General features: G+C 44.5%; 1 protein-coding gene across 6 annotated transcripts; it reads left to right on the top strand.

Moving 5' to 3' along the window:
• Positions 1 to 862: 862 nt before the first annotated feature.
• On the top strand, positions 863 to 22219 carry IFT27 (intraflagellar transport 27). Of its 6 annotated transcripts, XM_084505553.1 has the most exons (10): positions 863 to 969; positions 4066 to 4145; positions 5247 to 5306; positions 5972 to 6031; positions 7032 to 7149; positions 7462 to 7571; positions 7783 to 8109; positions 8203 to 8396; positions 8546 to 8644; positions 14062 to 14401. In XM_084505553.1, exons 1-7 carry the CDS (start codon positions 936 to 938, stop codon positions 7879 to 7881), a joined length of 561 nt encoding a protein of 186 aa, XP_084361679.1. In that variant the 5' UTR covers positions 863 to 935; the 3' UTR covers positions 7882 to 8109; positions 8203 to 8396; positions 8546 to 8644; positions 14062 to 14401. The 6 variants fall into 6 exon arrangements, with proteins under 6 accessions (XP_084361679.1, XP_084361683.1, XP_084361680.1 ...); XM_084505557.1 differs by lacking the exons at positions 8203 to 8396; positions 14062 to 14401 and adding an exon at positions 20004 to 22219 and having other exon boundaries at positions 7783 to 7998; XM_084505554.1 differs by lacking the exon at positions 8203 to 8396 and having other exon boundaries at positions 8546 to 8704; positions 14143 to 14401.
• The last annotated feature ends 842 nt before the right edge of the window (positions 22220 to 23061 follow it).

The following is a 23061-nucleotide window of genomic DNA, read 5'->3' as shown; positions in this document are numbered from 1 at the left end:
AGAAGCAATTACTTTCATCTGCATATAGCAGGCTGCGTTGTTTTTCCTACAGGTACTTATTAGTGTTGTTATGTGCTTGTCTGACAGGACGTATGGCAAACGCACCCCAGCCCCAAACGTGCAAAATGGGGCACTCACGACAGAAAAGAACCCAAAAGCTGCCTTCTAAACTGGCACGCTACTTTGAGGTTCGAACAACACCAAAAAAAAAAAATTGGGGGGAAAAAATCACTTTTAACCAACTGCCCCCTTTGAACTCAGAGCCAAACTGCGGGTGCGTAACCAGGGGCGCGAGCCCCCAGCCGTTGGGCGCATGCGCAGAGCCACCCTCAGGCACGGGTGCGTTGAGGGGGGTGCGGTCATGCGCATGCGCGGGCAGGGCCTCAGCCAGGCGGGCGGGTGAGGGCGCTGCTGCACGGAAGATTCCATTCGTTTGGGAAGGGGGGGAGATAGAAAATGGAGGGTTTTATCCCTTCTTCTCATTTTTCTTCTCATTTTTCTTTTCTCTTCTGTGTGCTTCCAAACCACTGTTATATGTTTTTTTGCTCGTAGTTTTAGTGTTTTATGCCGCCTGCCCTGTGGATTAATTTCGGCTAGATGGTACGGTCCGCTGTGTTCTACCCAATAAGAAGCCGGTCCTTGCAAACGTAACAGTTGCTAGGCAGAAATCACCCTCTCGCATCCGCACCACTAAAGCACCTCCCCCGAAAGGGGCGGGGACTCGGATTTGACTGACAGGACGCTCGGAGGGCGGGAAAAGCCCGCCAACCAATAGCAACTCGCGGTAGCCTTGATGAGCAGAACTCACAGCCAATTGAATCGGAGAATGCTGGAGGAGGCGGGGCGCCCCGTTGCTAGGGCCGCGGCGTTGCTAAGGCCGCGGCAGAGGCGGGTGGCGGCCGCCGCCTTCCCCCGGATCGGGCCGGGCCGTGGCCATGGTGAAGCTGGGCGCCAAGTGCCTGCTGGCAGGTGGGTCCGGCCACAGCCGCCACAGCCGCGGGGAGCCGCCGGTGCGGAACGGCAGCGAGGGGAGGCGACCCCGGGGCGGGGGAGGTGAGGGAGGGGGCGGGTGGGCGGCTGGGGCAGGGCAGGGCAGGCCCCGAGGGGTGTGGGGGGGGCTGGGCCCTGAGGGAAAAGTCCTGTCAGGGGTTGGGGGGGGGGGGGGTGGAGGGGTTGGTCTGTCAGGCTGGGGGCTCGGCTGCACGCCCAGGGGATGGTTTCTTCCCGAGTGGGTTGGAACCTGGCCCAAAAAAATAATAAATAAATAAATAAATAAAGGGAGGTGAAATCACCGGGTTATTTTGGCAGGGTGGGTGGTGGAAGTGAGTACAGCTGGCTGGGAACGCTGCTGGAGGAAAATTTCATTGCTTATCTATCTATCTATCTATCTATCTATCTATTTATTTATTTATTTATTATTCTCTTCGTGGAAGCTCTGTGCAGTTTGAGGCAGAAGACCCGAAAGAGAGGACCTTAAACCTTTTGTTTGCAGACAACACGTGGGTGTCGCTCTTGGCTCCAAAGCTGTCGTCTTTCACCCAGAATAAAGCCTTTGCCTTCTCTTTTTATACCCTCAGAAACAGATAACCCTCAGCTTGCACAAAGCCAGCAAACACAGAGCAGTTATTCCCCCAGCTCTTTCTTTGTGATTACTGTGGACAGTACCGTGGCCTGTCTTGTAGACTTGAAACTTGCACACTCCTTCCCCTGTGGAAGTTCTCAGGTCCCAGTCTATAGGCTTTGCTGAATGAAGTCTTTCAGGTCTTGATGTTTAATGTTATCAAAGGCCAATTCCATGACAAGTCTAGATTCTTGTAGCTTTTCCTTGGGTTACCCAGTTATGTGCTTAAACCCAATTGTGTTTGGAGCTGCGTTTGCAATTCTGTTCACAATACAAACAACAGAAATGTCTTGTTCAGTATGCAGTTCTCCTAAGTACTAGGATAATATCCGTATATTACTGAAAATAATAAATTAATGTAGCATACCTGGCAAAATAACTTCTTTCTTCCAGAAGAGAGAGCTATAATGAAATGGATATGAGCGATGAGTAACATCACCGCCACAATCTGGAGGGAACAAGAGAATGCGCTTACAGTGGTAGAAGTGAAAACATCAGAGGTAGAGCAAGAAACGCTTGTGTACCTAAGAAAATTATGAAGAATAGACTGGATCACAGTACTGGGAGCTGCACTGAGGTCAAGGAGAACAGCAGAGGGGAAAAGGGCTTTTATTAGCAAAAGAGAGACCGTTAACTTGACAAAAGAAAGCGATACCTATGTTATCTCAAGGGTAATTTGTGGACACAAAGCCAAAGATATTGTTGTTTGAGCTTACTGTGGAGACACTGTGAAGGGGTTTCCTTTGTAAAGAGGTAGATGTCAGCAGCAGGCATTTTACAGACGCGCTGCAGTTTTTGGCAGAATAACGGAAATATGGGTGGAAGAAAAGCTGTGGGATGCAGCACTTGCAGATGACACCAAACTAAATGAGAAGGGCGAGGAAACTTATTTTGAGAAAGTGTAACGATATAATGGGCTAAGAGGATGGCAAAGAAGAATAAAAGAAGGGGGAAAATGGGGCTGTCAAATTAAAGAAAAGTAACACATTAGGTAAGAATTTGTACTGGGTGATGAAAATAAAGGCAGCCTGCGCACTTCTGAGCAATGTATGCTTCTCTAACTCATTTCACAAAGACAGATCTAATTGTCTATTGAAATACAGAATAGCTTCCACCCAGAACAGAGTGTTGTCTTCAGCACAAGCTTGGATTGATCAGGGAACAAACAAGCTGATTTACCAGATTTTCCTGTCTAAATATTATGAGCCCAACTCAGCTCAAAGTAAGCAAGCACGCTAAAAATGTTTTAACAAGAACTGCATTTAGTTAATGGATCTAGGAGCAATTGGCGCTCTCCAAAATACCCTTCCTACTCTACAGTATCATGCCAGAAGATAGCTTTCCCAGTCTCCTTCACAGCCTCATCCAGGAAGCTGTAATAGGGTCAAAATAGACCCCTTTCTGGATTTATTTATTAACAATGTAACATGGAGGGTCGGTATCCCATGCTTGGCTGTTGTGAATGTTCCTTTCAGGATAAAGCTCAAACACTGAGATATTTAATTCCTGGTTTCTGTCCCTTTGAACCATCCAGGCTGCTGAAAGGATATGTGAAGAGAGGGTAAGCCCTCAGGGAACGTTGTTAACTCTTTGTTCTGCAAGGATAATGTTATGTTTCTTGGAGCTATTTGAGCATACCTGAATTCTGCAGTTCTCTGCCATTGCTTTGGGTCTTAGAGAGTAAGATTGTAACAGCGACCCAAAGCAGGGCAGATCTAAGGTTTCCCAAAGTGTTATGCAAACCACATCGGTAAACCTTAGCTCTAGAAGAGCAAAATCTAAAGCCCCTTGGTTTGCCTTCCATGCAGGGATGAATCAGCAGGCTCTTTCTCTCCAGCCAAGTGACATTTGCTTCTGTTATGCCCAGGATGCAACTAATGAGCCACCGGCAGCATTGAGTCAGCAAGAGTTGCTCACTTAGCAGGGTCAGCAAGAAGAGTTCATCGAGGAATGTTACCAGCTTAAACAGCTTTGTAGTATATAAATGACCTGTCTCTCCTTTAATCTCACTATATAACGAGAATTTGAATTTGTGGAAATTTGCGTACTAAGGAGAGAAATCAGCTTTGCAGCCCAGTCTCCCATAGCCTGGTATGTTTTTATCTGTATGGCACTATATCTGGAAAATTTGAGTTCTTTGATAAAGGCTACGGGGTAGACATGGACTGTAGAACAAGCAGCAAGTCAAGCCTGATCTGGAGACCCTTTACTGTTACTCATGGAGTAGAAATCTGATATCAGCAACAATATACGTAATGGCAACATTTATTTCATCCCATAGGTAGTGCCTTTTAGATTATTTTGCGCTTCTCGTGACACTTATCTTGCCTGTATTCAGATTTGCAGTGTCCAAGTTCTTATGGCATAAGATAGGAATAGAACTGAGGGAAAATTAGATTCTCTAAGATTAACAATTTTTTTTTTTATCTTTGTTTTTTTTTCAGGTGATCCAGCTGTGGGGAAGAGTGCTTTGGCCCAGATGTTCCGCAGTGATGGGGCTCATTTTCAGAAGAACTACACGCTGGTAGGCATAAATGACACAACAGCATCAAACTGCTGTCTGATGACTTTTCTAAGTCACACAGGAGAAAATAGAAGCTCTAGAGCAAAATAAATAATGTGATTTTAAGTTGAGGTGTTCAAAGTGGGTCTTATGTGGTTTTCTTTCTCCTGCACCTTAGATTCTGAAGAGAAACTGTGTAATGTTCTTCTGTGTAAGTCCTTACATTAAGTGGGTGCTGGTTTTGAAACAATGCAGAATAAATCAATTAATTTTTATAATTTTCCTGCGGAACAAATATTTTCACAAGCTTTTGCGGTGTTAGAGAATTTCCCCCTTTAGGGAATGCTCTATGAAAAAACACTGCTGAAGGAGAAAAGCTCTTAATTCCAACTATTAAATGTGCATGTGGACAGTGTGCTTATCACTATGCAAACATGAAGATGTGCTGCACAGCCCCAAGATAATTATAATCTACAGAAACTGTTCCCAGATGAAGAGGATACAGTTTGCAGTCTTTCAGTGAGAGAATCAATGGTGATGACTAATCAGAAGCAGGATAAAAATAAAAGTAAATATAAGTAAAGTAAAAAAACGGAAAATATGAGTGCGGGGAAAAAAAACTAAAATATGTTTATTCATTGAAATAAAGATGGAAACCAGAAGTTAAGGATAGAAATAGAACAAACAAACAAGCTACAAAGCAGAATGAGATAAAAGGTGGAAGAGGCATGAATAATCTCAGTCCCATATGTTAGCTGATCACATGGTTGGTGCAAAACGTTCTAAGGCATGCAATAGAGCAGCAATGTGATAGTAAATGTGGCCCCACAGATACCAACTAATACCCTAGTATACAGGCAAAGATCTGGATGTTGGTACTACTGCATCTTTTTTTTTTTTTTTCTTTTCCTTTTGAGCAAATCTACACAGCTCTGACATGTAAGCAGGACTATGTTACCCGAGCTATGAGGAGCGTTGCTGAGTTACTGAGTTCCCATCAGCCTGTTTGATGGGATTGTAATGATTCACAAGAATTGCCTCGGTCCAATGTGTAGTTGGTCTGCAGTTGGAAGGGCTCTTTAAAAGTCTTCTGAACCTTGTTTTCCTGATTCTTTTTGACAGACAACGGGCATTGAACTGTTGGTGAAGGCTGTATCAGTTCCAGAGACAAGTGATAGTGTGGTGAGTTTTTCTGTGACATAAATTGGGTCAGAAAGAGACATCCAGAGCTCAAGCCTCACTTTCTATCTCGTTCTAGTGGAAGATTGCACTGTGTGTTCATAAGGCCATTAAGTTGCATTAAGGAAATGAGACTGGTAGTATACAATTGCTGAGACTCCGGGGTTAGTTTAATCTTAAAATATATTTTACATAGTTACGTCTAACAGGGCATGTTAAACCAAAGCTGTTGGCAGCATCATTAGGTCTCTGTTCTGTCTTTTAAGATGTTCAGTTTAGTTTATGTTGGAAGTTGAGACTCATCCATTTTTTTCCTTAATGCCCTACGGTCCCACTACTGGGATGTGGACATGTGTATCATTTTGTATAAATAGTGCAGGTTAGCTTCTTACTGCCTCACTACACGTATTCTGCTTCCAGTAGGGGCAGAAACCATACCCAGGGCCCCAGAGGTAATCCTTTTATTGTTTATTTATGAAAAATAGCCATTTATTTTCTCATCCTGTCTGAATTTGGGAATGCTCAATGCAGACAGCTTGTCTCTTAGGGACACGAGACTGCTGTACTGAACAAAATGCAGGAATGGCAAGTTCCAGTATTTACCTTCAAAAACTTGCCCTACACTGTGGTATTCCTGGCAAGAACCTTCTCTCTGCTTCTGCTTTCAGGAATTCTTCATTTTTGACTCTGCAGGAAAAGATCTATTTTCTGAGATGCTGGAGAAACTGGTAAGTATTATGTAACAGTCCTCTCCTTCCAAAGGAGTGCTTTTGCTTTGAAGATCTGAACTCCCCAGTCTGACAGATACAGCAAACTTTGTCTTTAACTTAAATGGGAGTGATTACTTCAATTGCCAATGCTTCCTGTTCTACCTATCTGAAACTTGTAAAAGTACTAGAATACTTTCAAGAAGAAAGCAGGCAGATAATCCTTCAGTTTTCTCACAAAAGAAATAGGGATATATAACTGGCAATATTTGTGTGCTGTTGCTTAAAGTTATTTTTATTTCTTAGAAAAAACATCTATTTTGCTGCTACTCCAGCAGTGGTTTGTTGTTTGTGTTTTGTTTTGTTGTTGTTTATTTCTTCTTTTTTTTGTTATAGTGATGTCTTTGCAACAGGACACATTCTTGTCCTTGAGCATAACACTGTCCTTGATTTTTTTTTTTTTTTTCTCCTTCACTCATTCCTGTCCTTACCTTTACAGTTCTCCATTGTGCTGCCTCATTTGAAAAGGTGTAGGATCAATTAATTGATGCCAAGTTTGATAAGATGGCAGAATCAACCTAATGGTTCGTTGCTCTACAAGAGGCAGTTGCACTGTTGCCCTTGCACCACATCTCATTTGCAGGGGACCCCTCTGAAAGCTGATTCAGCTTCTCAAACTGGCAGAAAACCTTTTTACTTTTTTCCCTAGGATTAATTTTGTACTGATTCAGCATGAAGAATCAGCTTCCTCAGGGATCAGATGAGTGCCAGAGCTGGTACAAGTAAAGGAGCAGGAGCACACAGACAGGAATGGGGAAGGAAAGCAAGACCACCACTCTCGCTGCCACCTACCCAGTTAATCAACTTAACAGAGATGTGAAACCTCAGCCTGGGCCTAGGGTTCCTGTATATTAGGCTTTTTATTTTTGTCTCAGCATCTGTGTTTGCCATGCAGATGCAGGCTGGCTGTTGACCACATCATTCTCATTAGAGCTGACAACGTTCCTTTCTTGCTGTGCAGTGGGAGCAACCAAACGTCCTGTGCCTTGTGTATGATGTCACTAATGAGCAATCCTTCAACAACTGTGCCAAGTGGCTGGAGAAGCTGAGGGCTCAAGCAGTTGGAATGCACATCCCAGGTAAGAAGTGGGTGATATTCTTGCTGTCTGCTCCCCTTTTGTAAGGCAGCAGTTGTTCCTGTTGAGATGTGGCACGGAATATTTATTTTAAGGCAGGTGCAGACATGGCTTCCTCCGATTCATCTGCTTTTGTCACAACTCGGATAAGACATGAGGATGTTTGAGATGATGCCTTAGTGGAACCTTTTCTAGATAGTTTTAGACTGTTATCCGTGCCTCCGACTTTATCAGATACTTCTACAAATGTTCCAACGTTTATTACTAACAAATCATCATTTCTGTTTTTCCTTTGTTTCTCTTCTTTTTCTGTAGGTGTCTTAGTGGGGAATAAAACAGATCTGGTTGGTCGTCGAGTTGTGGAGCAGAAACAAGCACAGGAGTGGGCTGACAAGCATGGCCTGGAATACTGTGAGATGTCAGTGGTGAGTATCTGCTCTTTTCACCATCTGTGGAAGTGGGTGTTGTAAAGTTTTCTCCTCTTTCAGGTGAGGAAAGATAACTGGGGGCTGAATTCCGCTTATTTGTCCTCTAACTCACCCTCAGTTTTAAGCTGTCTTTTGTGAAGCTGTTAGAGCATAAATAGTAAAATGCTCATCCCATCTGTCATTCACAACTTTCTTGTTTCCTTTTCAGAAGGAGATGAGAAATTTTGAGGCCCCTTTCCACATCCTGGCAAAGTCATTCCACCAACTGTACAAAGAGAAAGTGGAAACCTTTCGCTCACTAGCTTGAGGGCCGTGACTGGGAATGACTTAATTAGCTTTTGAGCTTCTTCTGGGGCCCAGAATCCTGCGGACTGGGATACAGAGAGAAGAAAAAAGATGATTGCTCCCTCATGGTTATCTTCTGGTAATTCAAAATAAACTAGAAATAAGCAAGTGGAAAGACATTCTAATGAAGTTGCTACCTCAGCATTCCTTTTGTGTCCTCTAACTTGGTTCTCTGCTCACTGAAAGTCTGGTAGGTTGGAGGAGGCGGGGAGTAAAAGGGGGAGGGCAGAATGGAAATTGCCAGCTTTTTGCTTTGATAGTGCCTTGTCTCATGTCTCAGCAGACTTCCTGCTGCTACAAACAAGGATATAGAGGTTTGGAGGAGGAGAGAGGAAGCTGACAGGATATTTTTCAACTTAAGCAACCCAGCCTTGCAGGACAGGGCTGCCTCGGTCCTACTACTTGAAAAGCATTTGCAGTAGGAAGCCTATGCCCTATAGCTGATACATGGAGACTCAGATATACCGGGATTGAGGTGTGTTTCTGGGGGGCACCCAGAGTTTGAGGCCTATTTTAAGTGTTACCCGTATCATTTGTAGCACTGGTAGGCTGATGACTAATATCTTTTTCTAACTGGTGGTGTCTGGTTCTTTTCTTCAATGAGGCTCGCTTTCTCTGCCTGGCAGGAGCTGTCTGTCTTGCATCTGTACCACTGTCACTTGGTAATGCAGTGCCCTCTGCTGGCCCCAGGTCACAAGATTTCTGAAGAAGCTACCTCTGATGAAGTAAGCAGGACCTTCTACTGTCACATCCAAATTGGCGTGTCTGCAGAATGGGGTCATATAGTAAGAATACCTCTTTTATTCCAGGGACAAATCTAAGACTTAAATTATCTTTCTTTCTTCATGCATTTGTTATTTTATGTGGTTCTGTGTCATTTTTCATCTTGTCAGCTGAGCTTTTCAATTCCATGTTCTCATTAGATTTAGTTTTCAATCTCTTACTAGAATCAGACTCATCTTTATTGTTAAACTTCCCCTGCCTATCCTTGAATTTCAGAGCAAAGACCATGATTCTGATGTCACTAGTGGAAGCAAGATTTGGTAAATGAAAAACAACCTAGCTAAGTTACTTTGATTCAGCCATGTCTGGCTGGAAGTTTTGTATCAGAAAGGACAAAAGCCTAGAGAGAACACTCTTTTGTGTGGTGCATTGATGTTACCTCTGTAAGAATATCTGCTAATGCAGTACATGAAAGCATTCATGGTTAGGCACTGCTTTGCAGCTGGGCCTAACACTGAGGAGCTCAAAACCGTAACCTTTCTCTACTCCTAAAATTACATTAGCCTCCCTTGGGCAAGGGAGGCTGATTTTCGTGGAGAATAAACACTGAGGGATTTTTCAGGCAGGCTTTTCAGGAATCTGTGTTTCAAGACTTTTATATATTTTATAACCATTTTTATGCCCGGTGCTAGGAATATGACTGTAGATGTTGTAGCAGACTTTATGAAACACCTCAAGAATCTGGAATAGCAGCTGGGCTCATTTCATTGGCAACAGCATGTTGATGCTGGGAATTGGCTAGGGAGCATGAATACCAGCTAAAGGGGTTAAGCAGGAGCTGAGCCCTCTAGGAAAGAAAATGAATAATCCTTTTTTCTGTTTGCTTGGTTTTTTCCCCCTCAAGAAGCCACTTGGGAAAATGTGATAGTACTAGTTAGGAAAGCTTTTACTTCCTCCAAATAAGGAGGACTCCTCCATGGATTTAGGGTCACTAGAAGATTCATCCTTTTTGACTTGACTTGGCATCCTTGTTGTACATGGGTTGCCTTGTGAATTCTGGGGGCTGTCTCTTTATTTACATGGGCTGAGGAGGGGTTTGCCTGCAGATGTTAGTGCCTCTGCCTATTAAGAATAAAAGCTATTTTGGATGCTGTGCTGATCTAGTTAAAGAACCAAAGAAGGTTTGTTTTGATTTGGTAGCTCATTTGCCCCTAGTTCTACTGATGATGTGATTACAACACAAGACGGATATTTTTTCATACCGAAAATATCGTGCCAGGTGTGTCTGCCACCTGTGACGTGGTGTAGGGGGGAATGAATGCCTTGGGAATAGGTGATGAAATGAATCCCGTATGATCTTTAACTAGGGAGTTCAATCTCTCTGCCCCAGGAAGACTTCCCATGGCTTCAAATAAACAGTCAAAATGCACCAGTAAGATGAAGATCGGTGAACATTGTTTTATTAAATGAACACAGAAGCTGGAGGATCTCATTAAGGGAGTGCTTGCAGAGGTGATTTGTGATTTATAGGGAACCTGCTTTTGATAGGTTAGTGAAGAAAAATGCATCCCATGCAGGGAAAGATATATTGCCTGAGAGAGGAAACATATAATCTAATTAGCTATCAGTAGGGATTCACCCACTGCCCCTTTCTTTCCTTCCACGGGCCAGGACTAGAACTAGAAAAAAGGTTGTCCCTAAAGCATGTAGCCCAACTTGATTTTACGGCACCGTTTCAAGGACTAACGTAGACACGATTTAGTGTCTGTCAAAATGGTGTGTTTGGTCATCACCGTCTCAGTCGTTCCAAACGCATTTTAAAAGCGTAATATATTGTTCCTTCGTGGCTAATGTGCTATACAATACCAGCATGATGCAGGCGATGCTATTTTCCTAATTTGACCTTGATCGTAGAGACTAGTAGTGAAGGGTGAGTGGAGTCCATGGGAGCCAGATACAGACAGGCTGTGAAAAAGAGTTTTGTGTCTGTGTGAAGGAGTTTGGGTAGCGACTAGGTGAGCTAGATGAGCAGGACGAGTAAGAGTCTGAAGCCATTAGTAATTTCTCTTACTGTGGCCAGCAGCTGTTGTGGTCATATCTGTAGAGCGAGGATGCTTTTTGCTGCTTATAGCCTTTGCAATTCCCTGAATTACAGACACCGTGGAGGACAGTGGGAGGAAGGCAGAAAGCATGTCTGCTGACCAGGAAGCTTGTTGTCTTCTTACAGCTCCCCTACTTTGTCCAGCTGTGCATGCTGAGCACCTGCAGCAGTGAATGTTTACAACCTAGAAGAGCCCCAGCTCAACCAGAACTGAAATTTCAAAAGAAGGGAGAGAAAACAAGCAGCATTTTTAACTGTCTATAAGAGATTAATATGTAGTCCTTTTATAGAAGCTTGTTTGATTAAAAAAAAAAAAAAATCTTTCCTCGAGCCCCTCCTTCTTACCTTTTCTTTGGTCCTCATTTCTCATGTTTCTGCTCTATTAGAATCCCTGTTACACTTGTGCCCTGCTTTACATGGCTTGAAACATTACCAGCTGATTTTTAAAACCTTCTAATTTCCCCATTGACTATTCCCAAGGCTACCTTTCATCTTAGAGAGATTAACAGATAAAAATTTTTAAAAAGTGGAATTTTTAGGCAAATTGTCATGGAAGAATGAACTTCAGGAAGCTGACTGACATTCTGAAATTTTACTGGAAATCCGTTTTTGTAAAGTTGTCATGTTAAAGATGCTTCAATGGTTTGGTTTGGTTTGGTTTTGCCAGACATATTCTACCATGAAGCGAAATGCAGGATGTAGAACTGCAGAAAGATCAGGTCGTATTGTGGGATTTAATAGGAGTTTCAAAGCTGATCACACTGTGATAAGAGCTGTTCAGTCTTAACAATGGAGTGGTCACTGCTGTTCATAATAAAGCATTAAATATACTGAAATGGGGCTGTGAAAAAGTTCCTTGTAGAGATTTATTCATTTTAGAGACTTAAAACTTTAGAAAAGACATCTTTCAGAAAACCGATCTGATAAATTACACCATTTGGTCCAGGGTTATTTCTGATATAACTTCGGCGACTTGAAGGGCTGGATTTAGTCTTTTATTCCAATTGACTCCCTTGGGTAAGCTTCATTTCTTTACCTTCTATACATCTTGGGCCAATCTGAACTGATAGCAAAAGACACATGATGCTGTTGAAAATGAAATACTGCCTTGGGGCAGAAGGATAAACCGTGTGGCCTCCTGAGGTCCTCCAAGCAATACTTTATATAATTCTATTAGATTAAGTGGGGAAAGAAGTAGTGTGGAAAGCACAAAACAGGCTAAGTCATAAACTAGCAATTAAACTGGGAGCTGGGCCGGGCTACAGCAGAAAACGTACAATCTATCCCAATTAAGAGCTGTATCTCAAGAGAAAGCAGGAGCCTGACGCAGGTGCTGACAGCAGGGAAAACACTGTATTTCTGTTCTGCAGGCAGCAAATGCTTTCTGCTGGTGCTTACACAGACCCGTGGGGGTCCATACCCTGCTCAAGACTGTGCTCTGCTTTTAATAATTACTGTATCTGTGATGTTCAGGTGGCAACTGCTTGCAGTCGTTGTCTCATCTGCCTGTATAAAGCCAGCAGTGGGATGGCAGATCTCTGCTAGTAGCAGGAAGACATTCCTGTTCTGGATACCATCCGTTATGGGGCCCCTCTCTCTCCATGGGGTCTCGGTCTTTCTTTTCCTATCTCATATCCACTTCTTGACAGGGAATAGCCACCTCTGTTTGTTCTTAGCAAGCGATCTTTTCATCTCGCAGATGGTACTCCGTGGTCCTGCGGCTAAGAGATTTCTAGGACCTTCTGCAGCAGAGGTGGATTCTGAGCAGGAGCTATTCAAGGGCCATGTTGGCCCCCCCACGTCCCTCTTAGCCTCAGGGCACATCATCTCTCTGCTTCTCGCATCCCATTTCCTCCTCCTGCTGTCATCTTGCCTTGAGAACAATGTCTTCTGTGCCAGTTGCCCTTGGCTCTGTTGACCCGGAACAGCAATGCTTGGGGGAGGGAGAAAGCAGAGAGCCCCTCAATCTCTGCTCCTTTTGGTGCACTTAGGTGTTGTGACTCCCTGTCCAAGTCCCCTGAGAGAAGGGGACGTTGCTCAGTCCAGAGTGTAATTTCCTGGCAGAAGACCCCCAGCAGAGTCCTGGCAGCCTCCTCTTGGCTCTTCAGAGCTTGCCGCAGTGTAACTTTCACAGACACTGGCTGTTCTCATTTTGACTTGGAGTTGTGGATTTTTTTTCTTATTATTATTATATTTTTTACTCCTTGGGGGTCTTTTTCTCATTTTTCTGCCACAGCTTCACGTATTTCCTCCCCTAAAGCTGTTTGTCAAGAAAAGCCTGCAATAGCTCTCTTTCCTGGTCTCTGAGATCAAATCCAAATTTGGCAATGTTTAAAAGGGAAATGTGACAGACCCTACATGCCAAGCTGGGGTCGGGGATGGGGTCAGTTTGATGAGCTTCCCTCCAGCCAGATACGCTTCAGCTGGAGAAATGTGGAGCCTGTAATCTTTCTGCACAAGTGCTGGAAAAATAAACAACGTGAGGACCTAAAGTTAGGGACTGTTAGAGCAGGTACATGGGCAGAACTGAGCAGCTGCTGTGTCTTGAGCAGTGGAAATGCGGGAGCAGTCGGAGAACAGGCGAGTGTAAGAAAGAGTGGGGTGTGTATTCCTTCACAAAAAGCCCAAGGGATTTGCCGAGGCAGAGTGGGAGGGTGGGAAATCTGAGTGGAAAGGCCTAAGGGTTTTCCTCGCTTGTAGAATTATGTATGGAAATCAAGTGGGAGGAAAAGTAATTTTTGCTTGAGCCATTGAGGGAAAGTGAGGATACATGCTAGTGCTGCAGGTTGGAGAGCAGGTGGCAAGAATAAATAACTGAACATCGACTGGCAGGGCCCAGATCTCTGGGCCAAGGTTGGTTTGGGAATTCAGCGCTGTGACGAGTAAGGTCAACGGTTGCCATCAGTTTAGGTTCAGGTTGTAGGGCCTGTGTTAGAACAAGGCAGGGTGAATTAGAGTCTGCGTGACAGGGTCAGCGCTGGGGTTATGATAGGGCAGTAGTGAGAACCCATAATGACAAGTAATGTGGGGAGATAATTATAGTACGCTGCGCTGCTCTGAGGAGCAGTGGCTGAAGTCAGCACATTCAGGTGAGACCGGAAAAAGCAGGTAGGCTACAGAAACGGTGGAAGAGTGTGAAGTGATGCTGGAAATTCAGCTTGAGTTCAGTTCTTCTAAGGGGATTTCTGAGGGGAGGGTAATAGACACCTACGATTATTACCCGCAGAGCTTTGTATTATTACAACACAAATTAATTCTGTTGTTTCTGTTGCTAGAAACTGGGTGATACGTTTGCTTAAACCTTTTTCTTTTTTTTAGGGGGTGGGGGGGCAACCAACCCATAATATTTCTGCATAATTGTGCTGCGGCCTCCTGAATACATTATATGCATCCATTCAGAAAACGAAAAGAGAACCTGCACTTCACCTGGCCAAGCAGATGTGACGGCTGCAACTTGAGCATTGACATTGCACAACAAAAGCTTCATGATCAGTTTGCACTGCAGAAGACCTCCCCAGAACACCAATACATAACCTAAAAAAGAAATAGAAAAATGCAATGTGTATGTGGTCAATATAAAGCAGGTAGAAATCACCTTGTTCACGAATAAAACCAACTACAATTAAAAATGCCCTCAGCTCTGCATGGGAGGAATCTCTTTTCTGTGTTGGTTTCCTTTCTTTGCTTTTGCTAATCTCTTGATTCTTGCAAAGCGTCACGTACTCTAACAGTTGTGCGTGACCACTGCGTGCTATTTCTGGGCCTTTGTTTTTGTGATGTTGGATGGCTTCGGTGTGGGGACTGTGAGCCAGGACGTGTTGGGATTCAGGTTGCGGTTGAAGCATCAGGCATGAAATCGGTTTGTGAGGGCAGCAGAACAGAGGCTGGGAAAGAGTCCCACAGTTAAGATCATGCTTTTTTTTCACTGCTGTTGTCAGCAGAGGTATCAGGCTGCAAGGAATGGGAAAATGTTAGGGAGAGGACAGGGGGATGTTTTGGGTACGGACACAAGCAGGTTAATGCAGCTCTTTCTATCCTTTCTAGTCTCTGAACCCACCGAGACCTGGGCATGTTTTTTTTAAGTGGACTGAGTCGTTGCTGTTGATGCCCACCCAACTAAGGCTGCCGCCAGGGTGGCTTTAGGCAGATGTGATCACTGGATGCCACCTGGGTCCACAACCTTTCCGATACCCTATTCCTCTACGCTCTCCATGCCTCTTGCCTCTCGCTGGGGCTATAAACCAACACCAGGAAAAAAACACTGGCCTTTCTTACACTGCCACCCTCCCCAACCCCTCTGCTCCCCATCTGTGCGAGGCCGGAGCCTGTGCCCTGCTGGGCTGGCACCAAACTGGACCGGTACGGGAGCGAGAGAGCTGTGCCCACGTCGGATGCGCGTCTCCGTGCGGGTGAGGGGCATCCGAGGCAGGCACCCTTTCCTCCTTTTATCAGACTGCTCTCATTTATTATACCATCTGTTTTCCCAGCGCCGGAGATGATGCTGGGGATATGTGACTTGGGGCACTCAGGCAGAAACTGGCCTGCACAAGGCCGGCCATGTGTTTGCCTCCTAGCAATGCAGCGGTCAGCAGCAAATTCTTTGCCGCCGCCTCCTCTCAGTATGGGAGAGAGCGAGCGTGGGCCTGGGCGTGTAGGAGACACAAAGAGATGAAATATGTGAGGGGGGGAGGCAGGCGAGGGGAGATGAGCCGGGGTCCACGGGTGTCAGCTCGAGGGGAACCGGGGGAAAGCGGGACAGACGGACAGATGGGATGAAGAACGGGTTGGTGGGAGGGAAAGACAGGCGGAACAATTGGGGTGAGGGGAGACAGCAAGAGCAAGGCTGAGCAGGAAGGACAAGCAGGAGGATTCGGTCGGTGTGTGGCAGGGAGAGAGATGGATTGTCTGTGGGAGAGAGATGTGTGTCAGCCAGGCGCTACAGTAATAGGTAACGGGATAACTACAGAGATGGAGATAAAGCGATTGCGTGCGTGCCTGTTTGTGTATGCCTGTGCAAAGGGGGAGCTGAGTGAATGACAGGGAGGGAGAACAGCCATAGGGAGCGAGGAGAGAGATAAAGCAGAGCTATAAGAAGGAGTAAAAGAGCAAAGCTAGAGATCAACCGTGGGGAAAAAAAAAAAGGAAAAAAAAGAGATGTGGGAAGGCGAGGCAGCCTCGCAGTGCAAACAAGAGCTGGGATTTGGCAGGGGGACAGGAGGGGGCTCATAGGAGAAGGGAGGCTAACACAAATACACTTGTGTATTTGGGGCTGAGGTTCTCCTACTGGGGCCGGAGAGAGGATGCAGGGCAGAGATCAGAGCACAAATCCCCGGTACTAAAAGGAAGCATTTCCATGCACGCACAGCTCGCTGCTGGTGCAGGGACCCAGTGGACCAGGGAATGTAAATGCCAGCGTGCAGGCGCAGGTTGTTTCCTGCCTGCTGAACTGCAGAGTACCTGAGCATCTGCAACCTGTGGGCTGCCTCTTGCCAGCGTGCCTGCTTGGCTGCTGGGAGCTGTTTAAGATGGCAGGTCAAGCATTTATTTATCATTTTCTTCTCCTCCCTCTTGCCCTTTATCCTCGCAGTGTGCTCTCAATGGGAAAGGAGAGATGAAAAACACAGTGCCCAAATTCACAGGCACTTTCGTAATTCTTCCACCTCATGTCATACTCGCCACCTTGCTTTGCTGCCTGACTCTACCACCACCTTGACCATTTCTTTTCTGTCCTTTGCCATGTCTTTTTTCATCTCCTTCCTTACGTCTTCCTTCAACTTTCCATCATTTTAAATTTTCACTCTTCCCTGTAACTCCATCCCCCCTTCTCTGTTGTGCTCCAGACTTCTAGGTTATGCGCCTCCCCTTGTTGGTTCAGCTTATTCCTCCTGGTTGCCCTGTTTCTTTTCTTTTGCTCCTTTTAATCTCTCCCTGGTTCCTCCATCTCCTTCTGTCTGCCTGCTTCCTCTCATTCACTGTCTGTCTCTTTTGAACTGGGTTGTGAATTCTGTTGGCATCAGAGTGGGACAAACTGTAAAACCGAGGTTCCCGGAGGGCCAGGTTGTGATCGTTTTATTTTTACAATGTCCTTGGACGTATAAAGGTGTTTGTTTGAGGGGGAGGAGCAGTGCATGTGCTCCATGTGGGAGAAGAGAGGGGAGCGCGGGCCAGAACGAATGAAGCTTAAAACTAATATAGGTCAGTTGCAGAGAAGAGTCCCAGTGGTCTGTGAAGCAGAGAAGCAGTTTGTCGCGTCAGACCGGCTGCTGGAAAGATGGCAGCTGAACAGTTTCATCCAAATGATGCCAGCAACCTGGAGAAGTGTCCTGTCAAAGAGTGCAGGGGAGGAGAGCCAGGCCCTGCACAGCTCGTCTCCGGCCACCTCCCTCACCCAGGGAATAGCCAGCCTCAGATTCCCTTTTCCTGCCTCTGAGCTGTCTTCTCCTCTGCGTGTTCCTCTGTCCTCACGTGGAGGGGGGAACAAGGCTGAGGTACACCTCCCGGTGCCCCCTGCCAAACCCAGGGGGCCCAGGTGGACAACAACAGAGCCTTGGGGGATGTCCTGAGGTGTGTGGCCAGCCTCTGCTGGGGTCAGTGCTGCCAAGGAGCCCCACGCAGCCAGCAGGGAGATGTCACCAAGACTCTGGGCCTGGCCTGGTTGAGCTGGAAGAGCCGAGGGATCTCCCTTGCACTGCTGGGAGTTGATTTTTCTCTGCATAAGAGCCCTCACTTGCCATGATTTGCCACAGTATGTGTAAACTCTGCACATGCCGTTCCCAGAGATCTTCACAAGTGGTTAGCAGTTGCAGTGAATGACTGGAAGTGGCAAGTCCTGATGAGCCCAGCATTTGGCCTTGGAACTTCTGATTTCATTTCTATTAAGAGTTTTGTTGCTATAGGAGGTTAATCTGCTAAAATGACATCTTGATATCAAAACAGACATCCAGAGTTTCAGAGATACTTGGAGCCTATACAGCTCTGTAAAATCAACGTGAGATGCTGACTGCTCAGCACAACTGAAAATCAGGACAGTTCTTCAATGTCTAAACACGGAGTTAGGAGCCTAAATAGACATACGTGTTTTGTTTTCTTTTTAAAATAGGCCTCTGCTCCCAAAGCAGGGAATGTCACCCATCTTCAGCTTCTGTCCGTGGTGTACTCTTCTGCGCATACCAGAATGCTCCAGTCTAGCATCTGACTGGCTTAATCCAATGTGTTTAGCCTACTTCCTCTGTAGGAGTTCACACTGCAGCCCCTAAAGCATTGTGATGGTAATAGAGAACCAAATCTGAGGAATTCATACAATGGCTCTGTGGTCACAATGCACCAGCTGGCTTTCACTGAAACAGTCTCTAAAGAACACGCACATCTCAGAAGATTCCTCCCTGACTTTGTGAGACTACAAAAAGAAATCCTCCTCACATTAAAATCTGTAGCCTGTTATCACTGATATCAGTGGGACCCCGTGATTTTGAGCTTTCTAAGATTCCCCGCTCACTGAGCTCCTGATTAGGTGTTGGGATACATGCTTCTCTTGATTTGAAAAATCAAAGTGACAACATAAACTATCCCAGAGCTTAACTACTTATTTTATTTTGCTTCGGATGTTCCTTCTAGGGTCTCTCTTAACCCTGATTTTTTACTGAGCAACAGAAAAATTAAAAGTTCGATATTCCATCCCTGACACCCTTAGCTATTTGACAGATCAAGAGCTAGGAGGGTCCTAAAGAAGACAGATGAGTATATATCTGGTTTGCAGAAGGGTTACCTGCAGCAGTACCGCCAGACCTAGGAGAGCAAGTCTGCCCCGTCCAGCAAGCCTCAGTGATGCCTCTGTGGCAGCTGAGCACCAGATGACAAAAGCTGGTGTTTAGGCTGAATTGTGGCTTTAAATGGTAATACCAAATAGATGAGGTTGCACACAATCCTCTTCTCTGTCTTCATCTGCGCCCTTTACACTGGAAGAAAGTCTGATATCAGGGAATATTGATCAGGGTCAACATGGAGCGTCTTCACTGTAGGCCTCGCTTTCCTCCAGCATTTATCACTGTACTAATGTTTCCAGGAAGCTTCTGAAAATCTTCAGTTCAGAAAAAAAGAAACCAACAACTTCTCTTTCTTGCCTTACTCTTTAAAATTCTCATCTCTGTTTATTGCTATGTTTACCTGAAAATAGGCTTTTTTCTTCTTTAAGAGTCCTACCACAGCTACTGCACATTTCCTCTCTGGCATTTCATGTACCTGTTTGTTAAGAAATGATGGCTTTTTTAACCCATGCATTCTGACCAGGAGACAAGAGGCAGGTCTGGGGTGAGTTCTAGTCCTGGTTAATGAATGAATAGACAAGGACCTATTTCAAACAAGACTGAGTTACTTGTGCCCATATTTCATGCAGTTCCAGTGAGACACATTGCTCTGTGATCTATTCTGGAGACCTTTTACCTGTGTCTTGACTTAAGAGCAAATTCTGATCACAAAACCTGTGCTATACTCTTTTCACCAACTTCTTGTGAACAATGTGTGATTCAGTTTGGGTTCTTTCCACCTCTCCTTTGTTTTCTTTAGCTCTGATTTTCAGGTATTTGCTTATCCAGGTGTCAAGGCTCTGGTACCTCTTGGCCCTGTTTCCTGGAATACGCTTCCAGGGCTGGAGGTATATGGATGGCTGTGAGAACAATCTGTGCCTGATTTGATTTTGCATATGGATGGAGAGGAGAAAATAAAAAAGAAAAAAAGAAAAAAAAAAAAAACCACAAAGGTTTACATGAAGTGTCTGAGGATACAACAAAGGAGTAGGAATGAAATGTAAATAAATGGTTCTTAAACAGGATTTCTATGGGACATGATTTATGCAGGAGTAAGGGTAGAGTCGTGCATTCATTTATACACAGGATGGGCCAGCACGAAGGTAACCTGGGATTATAGATCATGTGTAGAAAAATGTACATTCTGGAGTGGAAAAGTATGAGGGACAACATCTGGGGTGTGTGTGGGGTAGTGTCTTTAGTTTAACATAGCTATGCAAATAAGTGGGATAGACATTCTGTTGAGATAGGGGAATGTTCTCACAACTGATTTTCTCTGCTAGCCTTGTTCACTAAGTTTACATGTCAACGTGTATATATATATCTCCTCATATCTCATCACTGAGGATACTTTACCAAATACTGTAATTCCAGCTAGAGTGACTGGTTAGCAGCCTGCCCTCTGTTACAGTTAATGGGTTGCAGGTATTGATTTTCTTTTCTATTCCTATTGATTAGGAGGCTGCTGTACACACAAACCTCAGCACAGCATGGAAAGAGGAAGAGAGGCAAAACAGTTCTCATCCCAGCAATTCATCATGGCTGAAAATTCATCCTGGAAATCCCAATCTTCTCCCACTATCTCTTTCAAGTAAAGAAGGAAGCCTTTCCCTTTTTTGAAGAATTCAACCCACAAGGCACATGAAATGACACTGCTTTTTCCAACCATCTTCAAGGAGCAAACATTTCAAAGGTTGCCATTCAATGCAAGAAAAGGTTGTGTGAGACAAAGGAGCCTTGCGCTGAAGGCACAGGGAGTTTTAACTTCAAGACTCAATCTGCAACAGATTTCTTGGACAACCATTGGTACCCAATTCATTTATGAGAGTACCCAGATCTCACTAAAATCAGTGGATAGACGTTGGTGGGCTTTGGGATTTTGTTTCAGTGCCTCCACAAACTAATGAAAATGTTGCATTATGAGAGTGTATAAGACTAAATTATTACTTTTTTTTTTTTGCAAAAGATTTAGTTTAGAAGAGTATATAGGTCAGAAACTGAAGGACTTATGTATTGTAGCCTTATACCCTCATACTTACTCGCTGTTAGACTTCCACTCATATCTAATGCAGGAGCTTTTCATGCGCTCTCACAGTGGCACCAGCACTGCTTTTGCACAGAGTCCTCCTCAATTTAATCATTAGATCTCTGTACCATGTATCTCCCTTCTTTCTTCCTTTCTGGTCACAATATTATGCTAGATATGAATCTCCTATAGTATTTGAATATGTGATATTTACATTGTCTTTTATGTTGATTCTCATGTTAAAAGACCACAAGATAAGGAGAGATGACCACTGAGGTGTTTGTTTTTTCCATCTGGATTTCTGTCTCTATCATCTCTACCTTCTCTACCAGTGATTTTCTGGGGAAAAAAAAAAATCAACATTTTCTGTCTTAGGTTTACTAGTTTTCTAATTTGGTCTAAGAAAACCACCAGCATGCAGATATGATGTGAATAATGTTTCTTATGAACTTTTGGTCCCTCAGCTTTGGACACCAGTTATGACTGCTCGGATCACCCCCCCTGCTTGCTTAACTACACAGATATATGGCCTCCAGTGAAATTCCTTTAACATTAATTCTTTTTCTGGATCATATCTCACTTCCATCTTTTCTGCTCCATTGGCTTTCAGTTCTATAATCATCACCCTAACCCCAATTTATTTTTCCTAACATCTTCTCTGCTGGTGTATCTGTCTATTAACACCTCTGCTCTGCCTGCAGAACAGCTGCATCAACTCCATCTCTTTTACATCTCATTACAGAAGCTCCTTCTGCGATGGCCTGCCCAGTATGAAGATTCCTAGATACCAGATCACTGTCTGATTTTTCTCATACGAGCTGAAAAGCTCCACTGCAGCACTTAATGCACAAATACTCTATTCAGTTCCATTACCATCCCATGGAGCTGCTTCCGACTTGATGCCCTTCATCTCCCTTCCTGCATCTTTCTCGTGCCCCTTTCTTTCCTACAGCACTGCCCCTTCTCTCCACAAATAGCAGCACTCTTGGTTTGCCATTGGAAGCAGACTTCCTGCGGCTCCCTGTCTCATCAGCTTCTCATTTCAAGTAATTTAAAATGTAATTTAAAATCTCTCTATTTCCTCCAGACTATTAATTTCTCTCTCCTTACTCTTCTATAGATGTCATTCTGTTTTGCACTATTCGGTAAGATGCGACTGTTGTAAAAATCTGCCACAGTGTTTTCAGTCTGTATTCTCATTTTGTATTATCATTTTTAATGATTCTTTGTAGGAAAGATGAAATCTCAGCACAGCATCTAGCCACAGCACAAGCAGTCGCACAGGACATTCTGGCATTTGCATTGCCTTTGTTCCATTCTTCTCCTGTGGCATTTAGAACTGTAGAGGGATTATTGTGAATGGTCTAAGAGCATATAAGTAGGATATCAGGAAGAGAATTATTTCTGGAATTTGGGAAGTGTAAGGCAGGAACCCTCTTTAGTCCTGATCTTAAGACATACTGAACCATCATAGGTTCCACTCCTCTTAGCCAGGGATTAAAGAACTCAATACTCTGCAGGCCTGGCCTTTTTATACTGACAGCTTCTCTGGGGAAAACATGCCCCTGCCCTGTTGCTGCAGCCATTTGAAGTCAAACTTGTCAAATCTGTAGAAATATGTAATAAAGGCAACAGTCACAGACTGGTTTGAGAATCTCTGTTTTGGCCCAGCTTCTGTTTCATCCTCTGAATCCTGACTGGATTAGTCAAATTTAAAGATATGTAATCTAGCTATTTCAGTGGCATTTTTCTTGTTATAGACAAAATTTGTGTTTTCTCACTGTGTTGGGGTGCCCTGTGAACCCCAGTCTACAACCTCTGCAGTGACTGCTCGCTCTCCATACTTGTCTCACTATACTCAAACCAGCAGAAGCAAGCTCCTCAACCCCATTTGTGCAGCCTGGCACACCCTGATCCACAGGCGCATTCCAATTTGTCACAACAAAATGAACACTCAGCCACACAGGAGAGCCTTAAGTGAAAAAAACAGCATCACACCTTCCCTCCCTCTCCTCTTTGAATGACCCTGCTGTGTAAGGACAAGTGAGCTTTCAGAAGGCCTGAGCTCTTCCTGCTTCCACTCACTCCACCCAGGTTGCTTGTGTGACATTACTAGAAGAGCTGTGTTGCACTTTTTAAAGAGCACAGAGTAACTGAGGAGCCCACTTTCCCTGGAGCTATGAGCTCCACAGATTTCCAGTATGCCTTTCCCTTCCATGTACGTGATATTGGTGCTTGATGGATTTTAGTGCTGACATGGTCTACTGAAGTTTTTCTTCCTTGGAGTCTTCCAGGCTTCTGGCCCGGCTTTTCTACTTTTTTTTTTTTTTTTTTTTTTTAAGAATGAGAAGACTTGAATATTGGGGTGGGCTTGGAGAGGAATGACCACCAACACAAAAAGAGCATAGCTCAGAGCCCCCAGAATGACTCATTCCTCCCTTATGCCTTCCCTCTTTCAGTGGAAAGCTTTCAGAAGAGGAGGAGAGGTCC

Source organism: Aythya ferina, assembly GCF_964211825.1.
Source record: "Aythya ferina genome assembly, chromosome: 1".
NCBI lineage: Eukaryota > Metazoa > Chordata > Aves > Anseriformes > Anatidae > Aythya > Aythya ferina.
The sequence above is the reverse complement of the archived record's forward strand: the minus strand, read 5'-3'. Positions and strand labels throughout refer to the sequence as shown.

What these genes read in the sequence shown, in the direction of transcription:
- IFT27 (XM_084505558.1), top strand. Translation starts at nt 936, where the DNA reads ATGGTGAAGCTGGGCGCCAAGTGCCTGCTGGCAG. An exon ending in CAGAGACAAGTGATAGTGTG is followed by an intron (nt 5,307 to 5,971) that starts GTGAGTTTTTCT and finishes TTCTGCTTTCAG; the next exon opens with GAATTCTTCATTTTTGACTC. An exon ending in AGTTGGAATGCACATCCCAG is followed by an intron (nt 7,150 to 7,461) that starts GTAAGAAGTGGG and finishes CTTTTTCTGTAG; the next exon opens with GTGTCTTAGTGGGGAATAAA.